Raw genomic sequence first — 17,481 nt, 5'->3', positions numbered from 1 at the left:
ACATCAAGAATGCCATCACTTCAACACATAATAAGGGGCATTGCTATATTACACTGCACTGCAGTCTACAGAAATACTCAAATGAGCTAACTCAGGTATCAGTAGCAGTCTAGCTGTGGCAACCTGGAGCTCAGGGCAGATTAATTTACCCTTTGTCTCAGGTATCTGCACTAGACTGCCATCTGCAGCACGGACAAACCCTGTAAGAAGACTGTGTCAAGAATTCAGATTTACCACTACATAGAATAAATCTGAAACTCAGTTACTTTATTCTAAAAATATAGTAAAGCACCATTACCTGTATGATGTAAACTTCTTCCCTGGCATTATACCAGATTTCAAATTTCTTTGCATCACCTTTAACATTCTCTGTTATGCCAACAGCTGTCATCTGAAAAATGGAATGAACTGAAATTAACATATTAAGGAAACAGTGGGAGCTGAAGATTAAGTCAAATTACCATAAGTACCACACTGGGTGAGACCAATGGTCTGTCTGATCCAGTATCCCATCCCCAACTGTGCAGGGATGGATACTATTGAGGAAGTGCATTGAATTTGAGCCATCTAGACTAACCTATTCCCTATTCAATATTTCATAGTGGGTAGGGTTGGAAGGGACCTGAGGAGATCATCTAGTCCGCCCCCCTGCCATGGCAGGAAAGAGTACTGGGGTCAAACGACCCCGGCCAGATGTTCGTTCAGCCTTTTTTTAAAGACCCCCAGGGGAGGAGCCAGCACCACTTCTTTTGGAAGTTGGTTCCAGGTCCTAGCCACCCTGACAGTGAAATAGCGCCTCCTAATGTCTAGCCTGAAACTACCCTCCACTAACTTGTGTCCATTGTTTCTTGTAAGTCCCGGGATTGCTCGGGGGAGCAGGGACTCTCCCAATGTCTGCTGGTCCCTCTTAACTAGTTTGTAGACTGTCACTAGATCCCCTCAGCCTTCTCTTTTGAAGGTTGAACAGGTTCAGGTTGCTCAGCCTCTCCTTGTAAGGCCTGTACTGCTGACCCCTGATCATGCGCGTGGCCCTCCTTTGGACCCTCTCCATATTGGCCACATCCCTCCTGAAGTGCAGCGCCCAGAACTGGATGCAGTACTCCAGCTGCGGCCTGACCAGTGTCGCGTAGAAGGGGAGGATCACCTCCTTGGACCTGCTTGAGATGCATCTGTGAATGCATGACAAGGTGTGGTTGGCCTTCCGGACCGCGTCCCCACTTTGTCGGCCCATGTTCATTGTGGCATCAATGACGACTCCAAGATCCTTTTCTGTCTCGACACTGGCGAGAAGGGAGTTCCCCAGTGTGTAGGTATGCTCCTGGTTCTTCCTCCCCAGGTGCATTACCCTGCACTTGTCAGTGTTGAACCCCATCCTGTTCTCATTGGCCCACCTCTGTAACCTGTCTAGGTCCGCTTGCAGCCTGTTCCTTCCTGCTAGTGGACCCACTTCACCCCACATCTTAGTGTCATCTGCAAATTTGAACAGGGTGCTTTCTACCCCCTCGCCCAAGTCACTGATGAAGATGTTGAATAGTGCAGGCCCGAGGACTGAGCCCTGGGGAACCCCATTGCCCACATCCCTCCAGCCAGTTAGTGACTCATCTGACCATGGGCATTCTCCCAGGCATTCATCATTTTTGGTTTAGAGATGCCAGAAGGAACATCTCCAATCATTTTATTCAATAGCCATTAATAGATCTATCACTAATGGATTTATCTAGTCCCTTCTTTGAACCTGGCCATGCTATCTGCCTCTACCAATTCCTGTGGCAATGAATTCCACAAGTTAAGTGTGCATTGCATAAAAAAGTACTTTCTCTTGTTAATTTTAAACCTGTCACCTAGTAATAAGAATGGGTTTCCCCTAGTTTTAGCATTCAGGGACTTGGTGAACAACTATTTCCTATTCACTTGGTTCATACCTTTCATGATTTTATAGACCTCTGTTGTATTCCCCCCTCAACCTTCTCCTTTCCAAACTGAAGGGTCCTAGAGCTTTTTCAGTATCTCCTGGTATGGCAACTGTTCCATGCTCCAGATCACTTTAGTTGCTCTTCTCTGTACCATTTCTAGTTCCATTGCATCCTTTTTGAGATGTGGGGACCAGAAATGCATACAGAATTCAAGATGCGGGTACACCAGGGATTTGTGCAATGGCATGATTATGTTCTCTGTTTTGTTTTCAATTCCCTTGAATTGAAGGGGCCGGATGTGGAGCGAGGGGGTGGGCACTTGGCTGGATGTGAAGCGGCGGCAGTGAGGGCAAGCTTTCCCCCCCCATTCCTGGGATGTGGCAGCGGCACAGGGTGGTGGTACACAGCACTCCATCCCCTCCCCACTCCCTGTCATTCTTGACAGGCAATTTACTAGTAATATATATGGGCCATATGAGACTGCAAGTGAAGTTATAGTCATAACCCATCACCAGTGGGTAAAAGTAATTTACTGTATTATTGATGACTTAACGTTAGTATTGTTTTATTTGGTTTGTTCTGAGATTGTTAAATATAGCTTACATTCAAGGAATGTTTATAACTGTAAGAAGGTGCCTTTTCATATCCCTCTCCATTTTCTTCTCGCTTTTTGCAGAACAACACTGCCTTCTCATGGAGAAACAGGTGTCGTTGCATTGGCTTGAATCGTGCCAAATCCTTCACCTTTGAGTGGCCCTTTTTGTGATCGGTCCATACACTGAAAGATCCCTGCATTAACAGCTTACCCAGTTCATTGAGGTTTCCCTGAAACAAAAAACCAATAAAGGGTAGTGATTTAGACTCTAAAGAGACACAAACAACCTGAACACTACAATTCTAATGCAAAGCTTTGCCTTTCCAAGAAGTGCTGTTTTTCCAAGCAACCTTTCACATTGGTGGATTTGACTGTGTAGCACTGCCAAAGGGTGGGGGGGTCACTGTTTTTTAATTTTTTTTTTTTATTAATGGTTACTTACAGAGCATACCTGCTGCATTGCCCATGAAGCCACTCACACACCTGCAGTCCTATGGTGTTAATAAGGAACCAGAGTGGCAATTAAGAAGAAGCAGGTAGTTGTATAGACAGACCAGAAAAGGGAAGGTGTGCCCAGAAATATTTGGAGTAATTCTCCTCGGAAACAGAAACCTCCAGTATAAATATCTTTAACCAAGAATTTCTATTTAAAATGGTATTAGAAAAAAATAGTTAATTAAAAAAATCAAGTTCAAAATGTACCCTTATACACAATTTATTTGGTTCATTAATTGTGCAAGTGACAAGACTTTACACAAAGCTACAGTATGTAAGATGGTCCAAAGCAAGGGTTGGCAACGTTTTTGGGCAGAGTGCCGAAGACACCTGCAACCTCAACTTGTAAGATGTTGGTGCGCCAGGGGCTGATGGCAGGGGAACCATGAGGGGCCCAATCCTTGTTGTGGCATCAGAGCCCTGGTCCCTTCCCTGCTGTCTGCTCTGAGGTGCACATGCCAAGCAAAATGCCTTTGGGTGCCACTCTCTGACAACCTTGCCAGGGGCTGCCTACCCCTGGTCCACAGTAATAGTAATAAGACAGAATCAGTCTGGGACAGCAGCATTGCTTCTTATTTAAAACATTACATTAAACCTTCTCAATAAAAACAAACTGCCAAATTGTACGTACTTTCACATTAACAAAAACACATGTAATATCTCATACCCAGGTATGACAACAAACACTGAAGAGAATTAGATTAGAAAACAATGTGGACTCGAAGTTATCCAGAAAATGCACCACACTTTTCATCTAAACCTCTATTTCAATGGTTCAGCTACAATGAAAACATACAGGGTATTGCAATAGACTCAATGGAGCACTGCTTTTAAAATTTCTTATTTTTCTGTTTGTGATTTAAATTGGGGAATAAAGGAGCTGCTGGTTTACTGTGCAGCTTAGGGGAGAGGGGGGGAGAAAAAAAAAAGCAGGATCTACAAAGAGGACCTCTTACTCTTCAGTATTTACCAATATGGCTTTGTGAAAAATATAAGACATGAGTTTTCCCTTTAATCTTACTAGGGCACACAGTTCAAGTATGTTAAAATGAAAATGTTGTAAAATGCCATTCACATCATTATATCCCATACCCCCCCTTTAAAGCCCTCCCTGTAAATATTAAATAACAAAGCATTAGAAATAATAAAAACCGTACTGCTTACATCATAGCCAGTAATGGCAATCTGGTGCATGGAGTCATTGACTGCTTTGAGAATACCTAGTATAGAGGTTAATGCCTCCTGCAGATCTTCAGCACCTTCACAGTTTTTACTGTACTTCAGCATTTCCTGTGGTAAACACATAATGGGACGCTCAGTTTTGTAAACAGCAAAATCTGTCTGGTCACATGGGAAGCTTTCAGTTACAAATGCCATCTTGCCAGTTTTGAAAAGACCAGAGGAAAAGAGGCCAGAGGAAAAAAAATTCTAAAAAGTCACATGAAATGGCAGATTAAGTATACAGTAGGGACTTGGGGTTATGGTTCCCTGAGCAAGTTTCCCCGAGGTAAACCAGAATATGAATTTATGGCATATTAGCTACTCTACTATATCTGCCCACATGCAAGCTCTCACCCTGAAGTAAATACAAGGGAGCTTGCCCTACTTTCGCTCTGGGGGTAAAACTACCTTGCATTTTCCTTGGGGGTAAGATCAAGTTTATTGGCAGTTACCTCAAAATAGAGAATGATGTGCTGTACCCTACCTAACAGTAACTCACTTACAGAGCTATACCTTCGGAGGACTTCATGTCCTACTCCTCTTGTTCTAATGACTGGCTTCAATCCACACCCATAAAGAACATACAGTATAAACATTAGTAAGTTAAAGTGTATAAGCACCAGGAAATTAAGTTTATAACTAGGGCCTGGTTTAAGTTGCCATTTCATTTTTTGGGTGAAAATTATGAAATTAAAGTGATTTTCATGAAAAATGTCATTTGCAATGAAATGCCATGATATGGCCACTTGCTGGGTTGTTACAGCAAGTTCCCCAGCAACTGGCCATATTGTGGCATTTTTTGCAACAAGGTAGCTGCTGCAGGCTAGGGAAAGCATTCCCCATTCAGCAGCAAAAGCCTAGCAGCCCAGAAGCTTGGGGGGGGGGGGGGGGAAAGGGGACACAAAAGGGTGGGGGGGGGGGGGGGTAGAAAGAGGATCACAAAAGGTACAGGGGGAGGAGAGAGCTTGGGCATGGGTAGGGGAGGGGCATTTTGCTCCTCTGCATGGGAAATGTGGGGTGTGGAGGGGTTGGGTATACCTGGGGGCTGCCTTGGCAGATGGTCCTTCTCTACCCGATGCCAGGGGTGTCTGCCAAGGCAGCCACCAGGCACCCCCAACCCCACTCCATGGCCCAGTTTTCTCACCTGGAGGAGCAAACAGCCCCTCCTCTACCCAATGCCAGAGCCTTCTGCCCGAGGGAGCCATCAGCTTCCAAGCCCAGGGAAAAGCCTCTGCTGCTGCAGTTAAACCTGGCTCTAAACCTGCCCCCTCAGCCAGCCAGGAGGTTGAGGGGGGTGCCACAATCTGGGCATGAAAATGACGGCCCCCACCATAAATCGGGTCACAATATTATTAAGCTGGGCCTGCTATTTCAGCCAGACTGTACTTATAGGTCTAATCCTGCTAATATATATTATCACAACAGTGAAAGAAAGTTGAAAAAATTGCAAAAATTCGTATTTTTTGCTTCCTTGTTATGTTACTTTTCATTGTTTGAATTACAGAAACATTTAAGGCCCCAGAGATGGAGAGAAAGCTTATGTGAGAGGTACCTATCACACGGAGTACCATCCAAATACGTAAGACTACATTCCTTCCTCAAAAGTTTATATTCTAAATTAAGATTATTTTCTCAATTGGATAGCCCTGATCCTGCAATCTGATCTGTACCAGCATACTTCTGAACTCACATGACATCCCACTGACTTCAGAAGGAGATCACATGGAAACTGGCACTCACCCATGCAGATTGGATTGCAGAAACTAAAGGACATTTCTGGAGAGATACAAAACCACTAGATGCTGTTTTCTCTTTTAATTATTTTAAGATAAGGGGAATATTCATCCAATTCTATTCATTCATTCAATTGCTGTAGCTCCATTAATGTTAATGCAGTGCGTCACAGGTATACTTGATTCACAGCAACTTTTAAATAGTTGAACTATACATTTAAAAAAAGAATTCTGAAATTCAATTTCTGTGTGTTAAGCAGTTCTCAGAACAAATAAGTTATATGCAAGGAAAATACAGTTTGAATATCTGCTAATGTGGAGTAATATATTCAGCTATTTATTCAATGCTCTTTGGCTATTTTTATAAAGTGCTGTACTTTCAGGCTTTTTTTTTTTTTAAACTTTGATAGTGTTAGTGTTGTAGCAGCCATGACGGTCCAGAAATTATGCAAGAGGCAAGACCAAGAGGTGACCTATTAATCAGATCTATTAAATCTTTTGCATATTTATACTATAGCTTAAAAAAAGGCATGCATCTTTCTAAACACATACAGTGCAGTTAGCTAAAAAGCATTCCATTCAGGCAAAATAGTTCCTGGAGCCCTCACCCGTCTTGGAGAGCTAAAGTAGCATTGGCTTGATTACCTACAGTGACATTTGCTAACTACATGCATGCTTGCAGGTGCCTGAAATCATGATTGTCAGCTAACACACAGTACTAACATCTGGTACTCCTTCCCAGGAAGTTTTCCTGGCAGCTGTTTTCCTAGTCCTCTTCTCTCACTCTACACAGAAAAAGCATAAAGGCAAAAGAATTGTTAAACAGGTATTATATATAGCAACATCAGTTTATTTGTAGCTTTTAGAAGTAAGACGACAAGAGAACTGAAAAGGTGCTGGCAAGATAAGCTCTCCCTGGAGTTGTAAGTCTGTATGTATCCTTACTTCTGGCATTTTAGGGGCTTAATTCAGGTAGCATGGGACATGTGATTTACAATTTAAAATGTGATATACTTTTTTTTTTTTTTTAAAAGAACTGCATCAATAAGCACACATTAATATAATTCTGCAACCCAGACAGACAAGATTCTTTGGGTGAATCTCATATCTTTTATTAAACCAACTAAAATAGTTGGAAAATGTCGTCTTTGCAAGCTTTCGGGTACAAACATCCTTCTTTAGGCAGAGGGAATGCCCCCTCTGCCTGAAGAAGGGTGTTTGTACCCGAAAGATTGCAAAGACGACATTTTCCAACTATTTTAGTTGGTTTAATAAAAGATATGAGATTCACCCAAAGAATCTTGTTTGCCTACATCCTTAGACCAACACGGCTACAACCAACATCTCATTCTGCAACCCATACCTTTAGCAGTAACTGATATTTGGTTATTCTTTGAACAGGCTTCAGTAAGTATGAATCCAAACTCAGCTTGTGATCAAGTTTCCTCTGACATTCCTACGATGAAAGTAGCATGCAATTAGTACTTAATTAGAAACCTTTCAGCTACCAAGCTACAAAAATATGTCAGTTTATTTCCTTAAAATATTTATTTTTGTAAAACAGGCATACCTGAAAAAATACTGAATCTGAAAACTGCCTCCACAAACTTTCAGATCGGGGCTTATTTTGACAATATTTTTCATAAATCTGGAAATCTTCCATCTGAATTTGGTGAGAAAAAAGGCTTGTTAATTCAAGTGAGTGAAATCTTAGTTAAAAATCTGACAAATTTTTAAGGCCTGCATTTAAAACTATAAGAAAATCAGGATGAAGATTTTCTGAAGTCTTACTGTCGAAGTTTGATTGTTCAAAAATGTTGTCATTGTAATAGTCGGGTTGGGGTGATGTTGCCTTGATGGTCAAGGAAAAAAGCAAGAGGCAAGGATGTATGTGAGATATCTTTGATTGAACCAACTGTATAGTTAGAAATGATATAGACAAGCTTATGGGTATAAAATATCCTCTCTCACACAAAGATCAGAGGATGGGTACTTCATACTCAGAAGCTGATCTATATCCTTCCTAACCACTTAATGGATATTCTTGTTTATTTGCACATTGCATTGTAGTATTGACAGAATAACTGCCCCCCCCATAATTCTTATTTCAATGCAACAGTAAAACATCTTATAAACATGTATATTTCACATTTACAAGTCTTCTAATCAGTAAAATGGAAAAAAAAAAACCAAACAGCATAATAGTCAATCACAAATCATAAAACTTGAAATAAAATAGCTGGATGCTCTTTTGGTGACAGATGCTAATGCCTGCAGCTGCGTTCAGGTCTAAAAACTATTGATGACTTGTCCATGACAAACTTTTACTAACCCCTTACAGCCTAAGGACTAAAATCAAATGCTGCCCAAGTTTTATGCTGGTGTTCATGGTGGCAAATTTCACCTGCTAAATAAAAACATCACACATATACACACTAGAGATTCATCACAGGTCACAAAACATGGGTTGTGAACATGATGGGGCATACTCAAGAATCTTATGCTAAATAAAGTTTACAATCATTTGTGCAGTAGTTGTCAGTTCTACACCTTGACTACAATTTTGCCTTCCTTGGCCACCCTTCCCATTTTCCCTGTTGACATAGCTCAGTTTCCTTCCTGCAAGCAACTAAAAAAATTAAGCTTTAACATTGGGAATAAGTCAGTTTTTATACAAGCATTACTTGTATATTGTTGTATATTATAAAGGCTGGGCATTATTTTTTAAAGAATAAATTAATACTTATGGAGGCCAATACACTCATTTGGGAGCAATCTGCTTCATTTCACATTTATAATTGCAATAATTTCAGTGTTAATTGCTCTACAGCCTTGAAAATGTTTACAGATGACACTTCACTGAGCATTTCAAGTCTTTAGTAAGTAGAGCAGCTAACTCGTCATTTTGTTTTGACTTCTCAATTGCAGTATTTTGCTTATATTTTAAAAAGGGGATTTGTCCTCATTTACATAAAATAAAGTATTCAAAAACTTGATATGCCTGATGAAGTATAACTTGTGAGAGAAGACAATGGATCAATTTTAATCTTGGCCTAGGTACAGGCATTCTAACAACAATGGACTTGTGCCTGTTGGTGGTAATTAATGCTGAATTCCATGACATTCGGGAATGACAAGTGACATAAAAAGGCCACAACGAATTGCTTTTGATTTCATCCAACAATCCATGTTTATCCATTCAAACAGTGAATGGCAATTTAAATAGTCTAAATAAAATTATTAGTTTATTACAATGACTGGAGGTTTTCACAAGGTTATGTTGAGATGAGCACCTTAAATTAAAGCATTTTTTTAAAAAAGTTTACAAAACATGACTGAAGTCACCCAAGCATATTGATTTGATGCGACTGAGGACATATCTAAGGGTATGTACAAGCATTTGCTGCATTGGTTTAGGCAGTTAACTTGAAGCTGCCTAAACCTAAATTTGAAGCATTACTTGCAGGTGTTGGCTGCTGCTGGAAACAGCACAAGCAGCCCAAGGTAAGTAACTTGGAGTGGGAGGAAGGGCTGGCTGGTCTGGGGGGAACAGGAGGGGGATTGTGGGTTCAGTGGCAATAGTTGGAGGGGCTAAAAATAGCCAGGTCAGGATTGCAGCGGGGAGAGGGCACAGAAACTCACCAGCATGCCTAGGGCGAGTGCCTGGGCTCTCCCAGCTCCAGGGCTATGCTGTGAACACCCTGCCATCTCCAGGCATTTGCTAGACTGGGTTAACCTTTTATTGATCTAAAGTTAATTCACCCTCCTGAGGTCAACTAGCTCAGGTCTGCCACTTTTTTTTTTTTTTTTTTAAAGCAATTTAAGCCCTGTGAACAACTGCATGATTGGGCATTTTGATTTAAATAGAATGGTTGTACATACCATCAGTGATTGTAATGGAGACATTCGTAAAACACTTTCTTTTTCAGTACACAGATAAGACAAAGATAATTCAGCAAACAAATTATTTTTCCCCAGACAGTTGCAAATAAGTTAATTAAAATGTCTTCTGTTTGGATTCCTTTGGTACTCTAACTAAAGGAAAGGGAACTGCAGACAACTGTTGCATAAAGATGTAATCAGAGTGCTAGCTATAACTCCACCTAATTCAAACAGTTGCCATTACATAGTAAGACACTATGGACACTTAACAAAAACCATTCTGTTACAGTATTTTTGATACATACCCTTTCCAGAAAACATCTTCCTACCAGCTCAGGGTATTCTATGTAATTTTCCAGTTCTCTCACAAATATTCTACAAAAGATTTTAGGATACCATATGATAAAATAGCCTACACGAATATAGTTACATTTGGTGTTCATGTACTTTGCATTCATTTTCTAGACTTTAGGAACAATACACTTTATAAACATGTAAATATAAACATGCAAATTTGTTATGTAAAAAGCAACATATTTCTACTAAGCCATTTGCATTAACTTAAAATGCATTTTTCTGGTGGATGTATCACTATTACAAAATCTCAAAGAAATTAAGAAAAATAAATCTTTAGGTTTATCTACATTTTGTACATTGGGCAATATTTTGTATGAAGCCATTTGTACTATATGGCCAATGCAGGCCTATTTTTTTGTTGTTTGTGTGGCTCTTTTGTCCAAAAAGAAAAAAAAAATTTAAAGAAATATATTTTTTAAAAGGATTTGTAAAACTACATAAGATGTGAGGTGGGCTCAAGGGCATTACATTCAAAATATATTTTAATTTTAAAAAATGAGTCACTTAAAAGTTGATAATGGTCCTTTAAAAGTTTTGAGCCAAATCCTGCTGTCTAGTCGTATCCAAATAATGAATACAACTGCTTATTGTGCCTAACATTTTTAAAATTATACTTCTATTTTTCCTTTTAAGGCTTACACTGTTAAGCTCCAAATCTGGCTAGAAGCATCTGCCAAACAGTTGGCACCACTTCAGACTTCTGGGAGAGGATAATTTACCTGAGTGTAGTAAAAATCAGCAGGCTCTGACAGAATATGGCATATAAGAATACTAAAACGTGGAATAAGATGGTTATAGCAGGTGATACAAATTCTGGTTTTCCTTTCTATCTGAAGTGAGGGAAAGATTTTAAAATGTAGGGAGATGTCCAACTTCCTTTAAAGAAAAGCTCTTTTCTTCTTTCCTATTAGTACGGCATTATAGTAGCTCCACTTTTGGGGCTGGACAGTCAATAAGGGATGTCCCTGACAACCTCTGGACACTGGCAATCGAGAGGCATGCAGGGATTCCTGCCAGTGCCTCTGTGGCTAAGTACAGACATTCAAAAAGCCCAAGCCTGAATTGATTCAATCTTTGCAGGTTAGTCTAAACTGTGTAGATTTAATTTGCAAGCAAGTGAATAAACATTCACTTTTGATTCCGGAAATACAGCCACGTGCCTCCAGTGGCAGGCTAGAAGCTGGTGGGCACTAGAGTGAGTCCTCTCTTCCCTTTGGCAGTGGCTGGAAGGGGAAGTGCAGCCAGGCCCCAGCAGGCTGAATATAATTGGGGAGGGGCTATAACCCCCACCCTGGCCTGCAGGGACTCTAGGCAGGGCATGCCTGGAGGGGGAAGCAGCCCTTGCCAGGCTTGTCCCCAAGCGGTGGGGGGTATGGCCAACTGGCAGCCCAGGCAGTGCCTCAGGTGAAGGGTGGGGAGAGAGTGGGATTAAACTCACCTGCCTCCCTTCTCCCACTTTCACAGGACCCCAGCCAGGGTCTACCCAGCTTTTACTCCCTGCTTGTGGCTCAGCACACCCTGGCACTCCCAGAGCCCCCCTCCCAGCCAGGGGGTGATCCCACTGTGCCTTCCCAGACTCCAGGGCAGGGGTTTCATTTGGGGCAGCCCAGGAACACAGGCCAAATCAGGGAGAGGGAGGGGAGGGGGAGGGCAAAACTGGCCTCAAGCCCAGGTGGGGACATGCACAGAGCAGAGCACTGAGGGATCGCGGCAGTGGTGGCAGCTCCACCCTGGATGTGAGCCCCATTGAGTACAGGGACCCCAGGCTGGGGGGCAGGGAAGGGGATCCTACCTGCCCTGCTTGGTGATGATCATCTTGGTCTGGTGCTGGTGGAACTTGAGCCAGAGTGGCCAGTTGCAGAGGAAGATCTGGGCATGGAGCCCCATGGCTGAGCCAGCCATGCCGAGGGCACCCAGCCTGCTGCAGGCACTGGCCACCAGGGGGTCTGCCATGACTGTACTGGTAGGCACCACCTGCAATGCCAAACTGTGGCTGGCTGGCAGGTGGACAGATGGTGGTGGCAGCAGGGAAGCTACCTGGGTGCAGCAGTGAGCCATAGGGATAGTGCCGTGCGCTGGGCACCTGGTACACAGGGCCATGCTGTACCAGTGTTGGCTTTGAGCAGGCGAAGAGTGAGCGGAGCTTACCCAGCTCAGCACCCGGTGGCCCAGGGGATGGTAGATAGTAGCGCTTGGGGATGAGGCCATCCAGCAAGTACTGTGCAGTGGCAGCAGGCTTGGCCAGCTCCTCCTCACTGCCCAGGGAGCCCTTGTGCCCATCTGCCTTAGAGCCCATGAAGGAGCTTGGTGCTTGGTTTGGCTCAGCCTCCAGCATTGAGCCACTTGGCTTCTTGGTGCCCTTGTCCAGGTGCTGCTGGGGTGAGCCCATGCCATACGTGCCACTGCAGGGGCCAGGGGTCAATCCGGGCACTGCCCAGCTGCATGCTCGGCTCAGCTCTGCCCTGCCCCAGGCTAGCGCAAACACACACTCAAGCCCCTTCCCTACCCCCCACCCCTCCCTCCAGCAGCCTGGGTCCCTCTGCTTGGCAGGGCTCACATCCAGAATGGAGCTGCTGCCGCCACAATCCCTCCGCGCTCTGTTCTGCATGGTACTCACTGCACAGCTTCAGCCCTGAGTGCTACTACCTGCCATCCCCCCAGGTGCTGAGCTAGGCACACCCTGCTTGCTCTTCCCCTACCTGGTGGTGGCGGCATCATAGCATGGCCTCATGTACCAGGCACCCTGCAGCTCCATTCTGCACCCAGGTAGCTTCCCCACTGATGCTGCTGCCTGCCTAGCAACCAGCTGCAGTTTGGTGGCGTGGGCCAGCACAGGCGGCACCTACCCGGTGGCCAACCTCTACAGGCCTGGCACCCTCAGAGTGGCTGGCTCTGCCACGAGGCTCCATGCCCAGGTCTTCCTCTGAAACCAGCTGCTCTGGTGGCTCAAGTTCCACTGGCACCAGACTGAAATGATCATCACCAAGCAGGGCAGGGATGAGCCCCTTTTCCAAAAGCCTGGGTCCCTCTGCACAGCAGGGTACACATCCAGGATGGAGCTGCTACTACTGCAATCCCTCTGTGCATGCTCCCACCTGGGTTTGGGGCCAGTTTTGCTCCCCTCCCTCCCTCCCTCTGCTTGACCTGGCCTTTGCTTCTTGGCTACCCCAAGCGAAACCAGTGCCCCAGTGGCTGGGACGGTGCAGCAGGATTGCCCCCTGGCCAGGAGGGTGGTTCTGGGGATCCCAGGCTGTACTGAGCCACGAGCAGGGGAGGAAAGCTGGGCAGACCCTAGCGGGGGTCCCATGCTGGTGGGAGAGGGGAGGTGGGGGGTTTAATCCCCCTCTGCCTGAGCCTGCTGTCCCCTGTGCCCTCCACTCCAGCAGGAAAAATTCTGGCAGGAGCTGCTCTCCCCTTCACCAGATGGATGGGCTGTGTCCCCAGCTGGGTTTCCCACCCCACTCCCCTTGTCATCCAGCCCTCACTGCTCCGGCTAGAGGGCAGAAAGGTGGGGCCAACCCTTCTCTGCTTGAGCAGACAGCACAGCCCAGCCCAGGACTGCAAAGCATCCCGTGATGCTGGGGGAATGTGATTTAACTTGAGCCAGGAAGGGACATGAGACAGAAGTTCCATGAACCAGTTTGACCTAAATTAGTTAAGTCTGATACTACATTCAACCAGGTTTATCTTAAACTAGTTTCAGACATTTTGAAACTGGTTTACATGCACTGGACTTCTGGTTCTGTTACAGGTTTAAACTAGTTTCTGATCACTTAAACTGGTTTATGTTCAACTCCTGTCCCTAGCCTGTATGTCTTCACAGACATTTTGAAGTGCTGCAGGAGAGAGGGTGGGGTTACACATGGAGCCTAAATTGGAACACACTGGGATTCAGAGTGATCCAAATGCATGTCTGTCCATGGTATTAAAGTTTTTCATAAGCAGTTTAAAACATTCAACCTTGCCTACCAGCACACTGCTTTTTTTTTTTTAATTGAACATGACTGCCTAACCTGTTGTGAAAGTGATAAATTTCCTCCATGTTCCCAAACAAAATATCCTTCTTATTTTGCAGCCCTGGTGACATGAGATGCGTCATTAAGGGGTTGTCCATCTCAGCAGCATACCCCTATGACACATGAAAAAGGAAGATTAAGTAGCTTAATTTAGTTCCAACACCTATGACCCTTACAAAAGTCAACCTGTTAGCTGCTTATAAACAGCAAAGCAAGATTTCAAAATAAATGATAAAATAGTCAACCTTAAAAGCACCTCTCTTTTTACTACCACTTAAGTAAAATCTAAGCAGGATGCATATACCCATTTAAAGAGAAAATTTGAAAAAATACTGAATGCTGTAGAAAAATAAGCAAGCAGCAGTTTATAGAATCCCAATATCCAGACTAATGTTAATATAATTCCTGCCTTATTTAATTCAGAGAATTTGAGATTTAAAAATGTTTGTACATTTAAGCTCTGAGTTTCAAAGCTAAAATTCCAGGTTATACTCTGAAAGGTAAGTTATAGTACCAATTCGTCTCTGAACACTAACCTACAGCTATATACTACTGCAGGCAATAAAAGTCATGCTGAAGAGCCCATTTTCGGCGTGTAGGGTAAGTTATAGTACCAATTCGTCTCTGAACACTAACCTACAGCTATATACTACTGCAGGCAATAAAAGTCATGCTGAAGAGCCCATTTTCGGCGTGTAGGGTAAGTTATAGTACCAATTCGTCTCTGAACACTAACCTACAGCTATATACTACTGCAGGCAATAAAAATGCTGAAGAGCCCATTTTCGGCATGTAGCATATACACAATAGTTTAAGTGCATCAGATTCAGACATTCCCAATTAGGCATACTGGGACAGATTTTCTGGCCAGTGAACATGGCATAAATCAGGAAGGGAGAATTTATATAAGGGGTTTAGATCACTATGACTTGTCACTAGTCCTGGGAACACTGGACAGTGTCCCAGCATAGTGATTTCCAGATAGATTATATATAGAAAAACCAAGGCTTTTGTGTACCAAGAACTCGTCAGAACTTGTAGTTTTAAGGATAAACTATTGAAAATGTCTGCTCCTCAGACCATAACAGGAAAAGGAGTAAGGCAGCTCTGAATTCATCTTGCTGCAAATACCTACTTCAAGAGACATCCCTCAGGTAAATATATCCATCTGAATGTATTCATTTAATAGTAACTAATTATCCGATTTCAGGCTCATTTGAAGACTAGAGGATTCATAAAAGGAGCTTATCTATACATTCTTGGAAATGGTGGTAAAGTACCCAGATTTGTCCCAGGAGATTAAACATATATATCCTCACATGCCTTCCCCTACGGCTTTCATACCCTGGACTTGATTTTCGTCCTAAGTGTCAAGATTGAGGACATTCCAAACTGCTATTTTGGACAGAATGCATTTAGGCAGTAGTCAGAGACCTTCCAGGTCCAAGGCAACAAGATTAACATTCCCAATTCCTTTGCAAGAAATTCAGACCCCAAAAAAATGCCACAGCCCATTTACTAACAGCAGTGCTCCACCTACAGGATGAAGAGTAAATAATCTGGTGGACCATCATCATTGTACACTAGTCCCAATCATTAACACTGACTCCAGATAGCCTCTGTCCCCCCACCACACACACAACATGCATGGGTCTCCTTGGTTTTATAACACCTGGCACTGGATGGAGAGAGAGAACAGATACTCAAGCACTAGTAGTAGAAAGATAATGGCTGCCAGAGACAGGAGGAAACAAAGAATGCATCAAAGCCTATGCTGATAATGCATTCCATTGCCAAGAAGACCTTTCCAATAAGCTTCTGTTGAAGCTGACCAATCCCTTTCCTCTGGAATAAAATGCTTCATCAAACCTGAGTGCCTATAAGACGCATTAGAGCCATGGACCAAGCACCACAAAGAACTAATCATTCCATTTTGTAGAGGTCTTGTATATTTGGGAAGCCCACTTAAAAACAGCAGTCCCAATAAGTTCTGGACACCATAATGGAGTTACATTTCAAGTAGGGACATGCCAAATGCATGGCAGAAGTAGAATGTATGGTGGCTCCTTTAATCTTGTATGTTCCCACATGTGCAGTAGAATGTATGGTGGCTCCTTTAATCTTGTAGGTTCCCACATGTGCCCCTTGCCCCTTGCTCCCCCCTCCCCTCCCCAGAAGTCCCTGCCACTTCCTCCTGATCAGCAGGGAAGCTAAAACCATGGTTTTAAACATGGTGCCATTTTTACCTCCCTGCCAGTCAGAAACAAACAGCAGGGCCATCTGGGGCCCCTCAGCCAGTGACGGGAGCCAAAAAAGGCACCATGTTTAAAACCATAGTTTTCGCCTCCTCACTGATCAGGCGCGAGCTGCAAACGGGGCCCCTTCACCAATGAGAGAGAGAGAGAGAGAGAGTCGGGGGGAGGGTGTATGGGAAACTGCAGGATTAAAGGAGCCATGGTGCACCCCACTTCTGCCATGAATTTGATAGGTCCCTAATTTCAAGACTTCTAAATTTGATCTGTGCCTTTTCTTGCTTATGTAGGGAGGTTGTGAACACAGCCAGTATTCCTACTGCTTGAAACAGTCAATACATCATTCAGAGAAGGACTCTTTTCCCTTTTAAATAGGCAATAGTGCAGCCAACCAACAAAGAAATGCACCTTCAATATTAATCAGTGTAAAACTACTCATAAATCAAGCCTTCCTCTCCATTTCAAAGCAATCTCACCAAGGTAGACAAAGACTAAAATTGAGATAATCAAATTTAAGTTACTACTTCAAAGAAAGCACAGGCTGGATTTGGTCTGAGAAACAGGACTGAAACTACTTTAGTGGTACAGATGGATGATCTGATATAAAGCAGATCAGTCCTCATCTGCCTAGACCTCTGCATAGCATTTGACACTGTTGATGAAGAGACATCTGTTTCCTGAAAGACTTGGGCCAGGGATTCAGGACAATTAATTAGAATGATACAAATCCTTCTTGAAGAGGTACACCCAGAAAAAGCAGCAAACGGTTCTGCTCTCCACCTCCAAACCTCCTTTTAATAGGTTTAGTCCTCCTTCTGGCTCTTTTTAAACACAGGCATTAGATGAAGCGATCAAGTGGTGTGAACTTGATTTTCAACATTATGCTGATGACAAAGGAAGAATTTATTTTAAAGTAGATTGGAGAACAAATATCACTAATAATGAACTCATCTGGATATTCCGTGATATGATAGCCAACAGGTTTCTCCACCAAAGACTCACTGAATTGAGAAGATG

The 17,481-nt window shown here is 43.4% G+C and overlaps 1 protein-coding gene across 5 annotated transcripts in view; it reads right to left on the bottom strand.

Moving 5' to 3' along the window:
- MCF2L (MCF.2 cell line derived transforming sequence like) overlaps nucleotides 1-17,481 on the bottom strand; it is a 157,654-nt gene that overhangs the window by 15,308 nt on the left and 124,865 nt on the right. For all 5 annotated transcript variants that reach the window (XM_014527886.2, XM_014527887.2, XM_006017241.3 and 2 more), the window contains exons 17-23: nucleotides 14,210-14,325; nucleotides 10,145-10,214; nucleotides 7,528-7,620; nucleotides 7,321-7,413; nucleotides 4,168-4,293; nucleotides 2,517-2,738; nucleotides 299-391 (exon numbers count right to left, since the gene is read on the bottom strand). In XM_014527886.2, coding sequence (XP_014383372.1) covers nucleotides 299-391; nucleotides 2,517-2,738; nucleotides 4,168-4,293; nucleotides 7,321-7,413; nucleotides 7,528-7,620; nucleotides 10,145-10,214; nucleotides 14,210-14,325 — 813 coding nt within the window. The remainder of the gene's footprint in view (nucleotides 1-298; nucleotides 392-2,516; nucleotides 2,739-4,167; nucleotides 4,294-7,320; nucleotides 7,414-7,527; nucleotides 7,621-10,144; nucleotides 10,215-14,209; nucleotides 14,326-17,481) is intronic.

The sequence above is a fragment of the Alligator sinensis genome, unplaced genomic scaffold (assembly GCF_000455745.1).
Source record: "Alligator sinensis unplaced genomic scaffold, ASM45574v1 scaffold288_1, whole genome shotgun sequence".
NCBI lineage: Eukaryota > Metazoa > Chordata > Crocodylia > Alligatoridae > Alligator > Alligator sinensis.
This window is presented reverse-complemented; position numbering and strand designations above follow the sequence as displayed.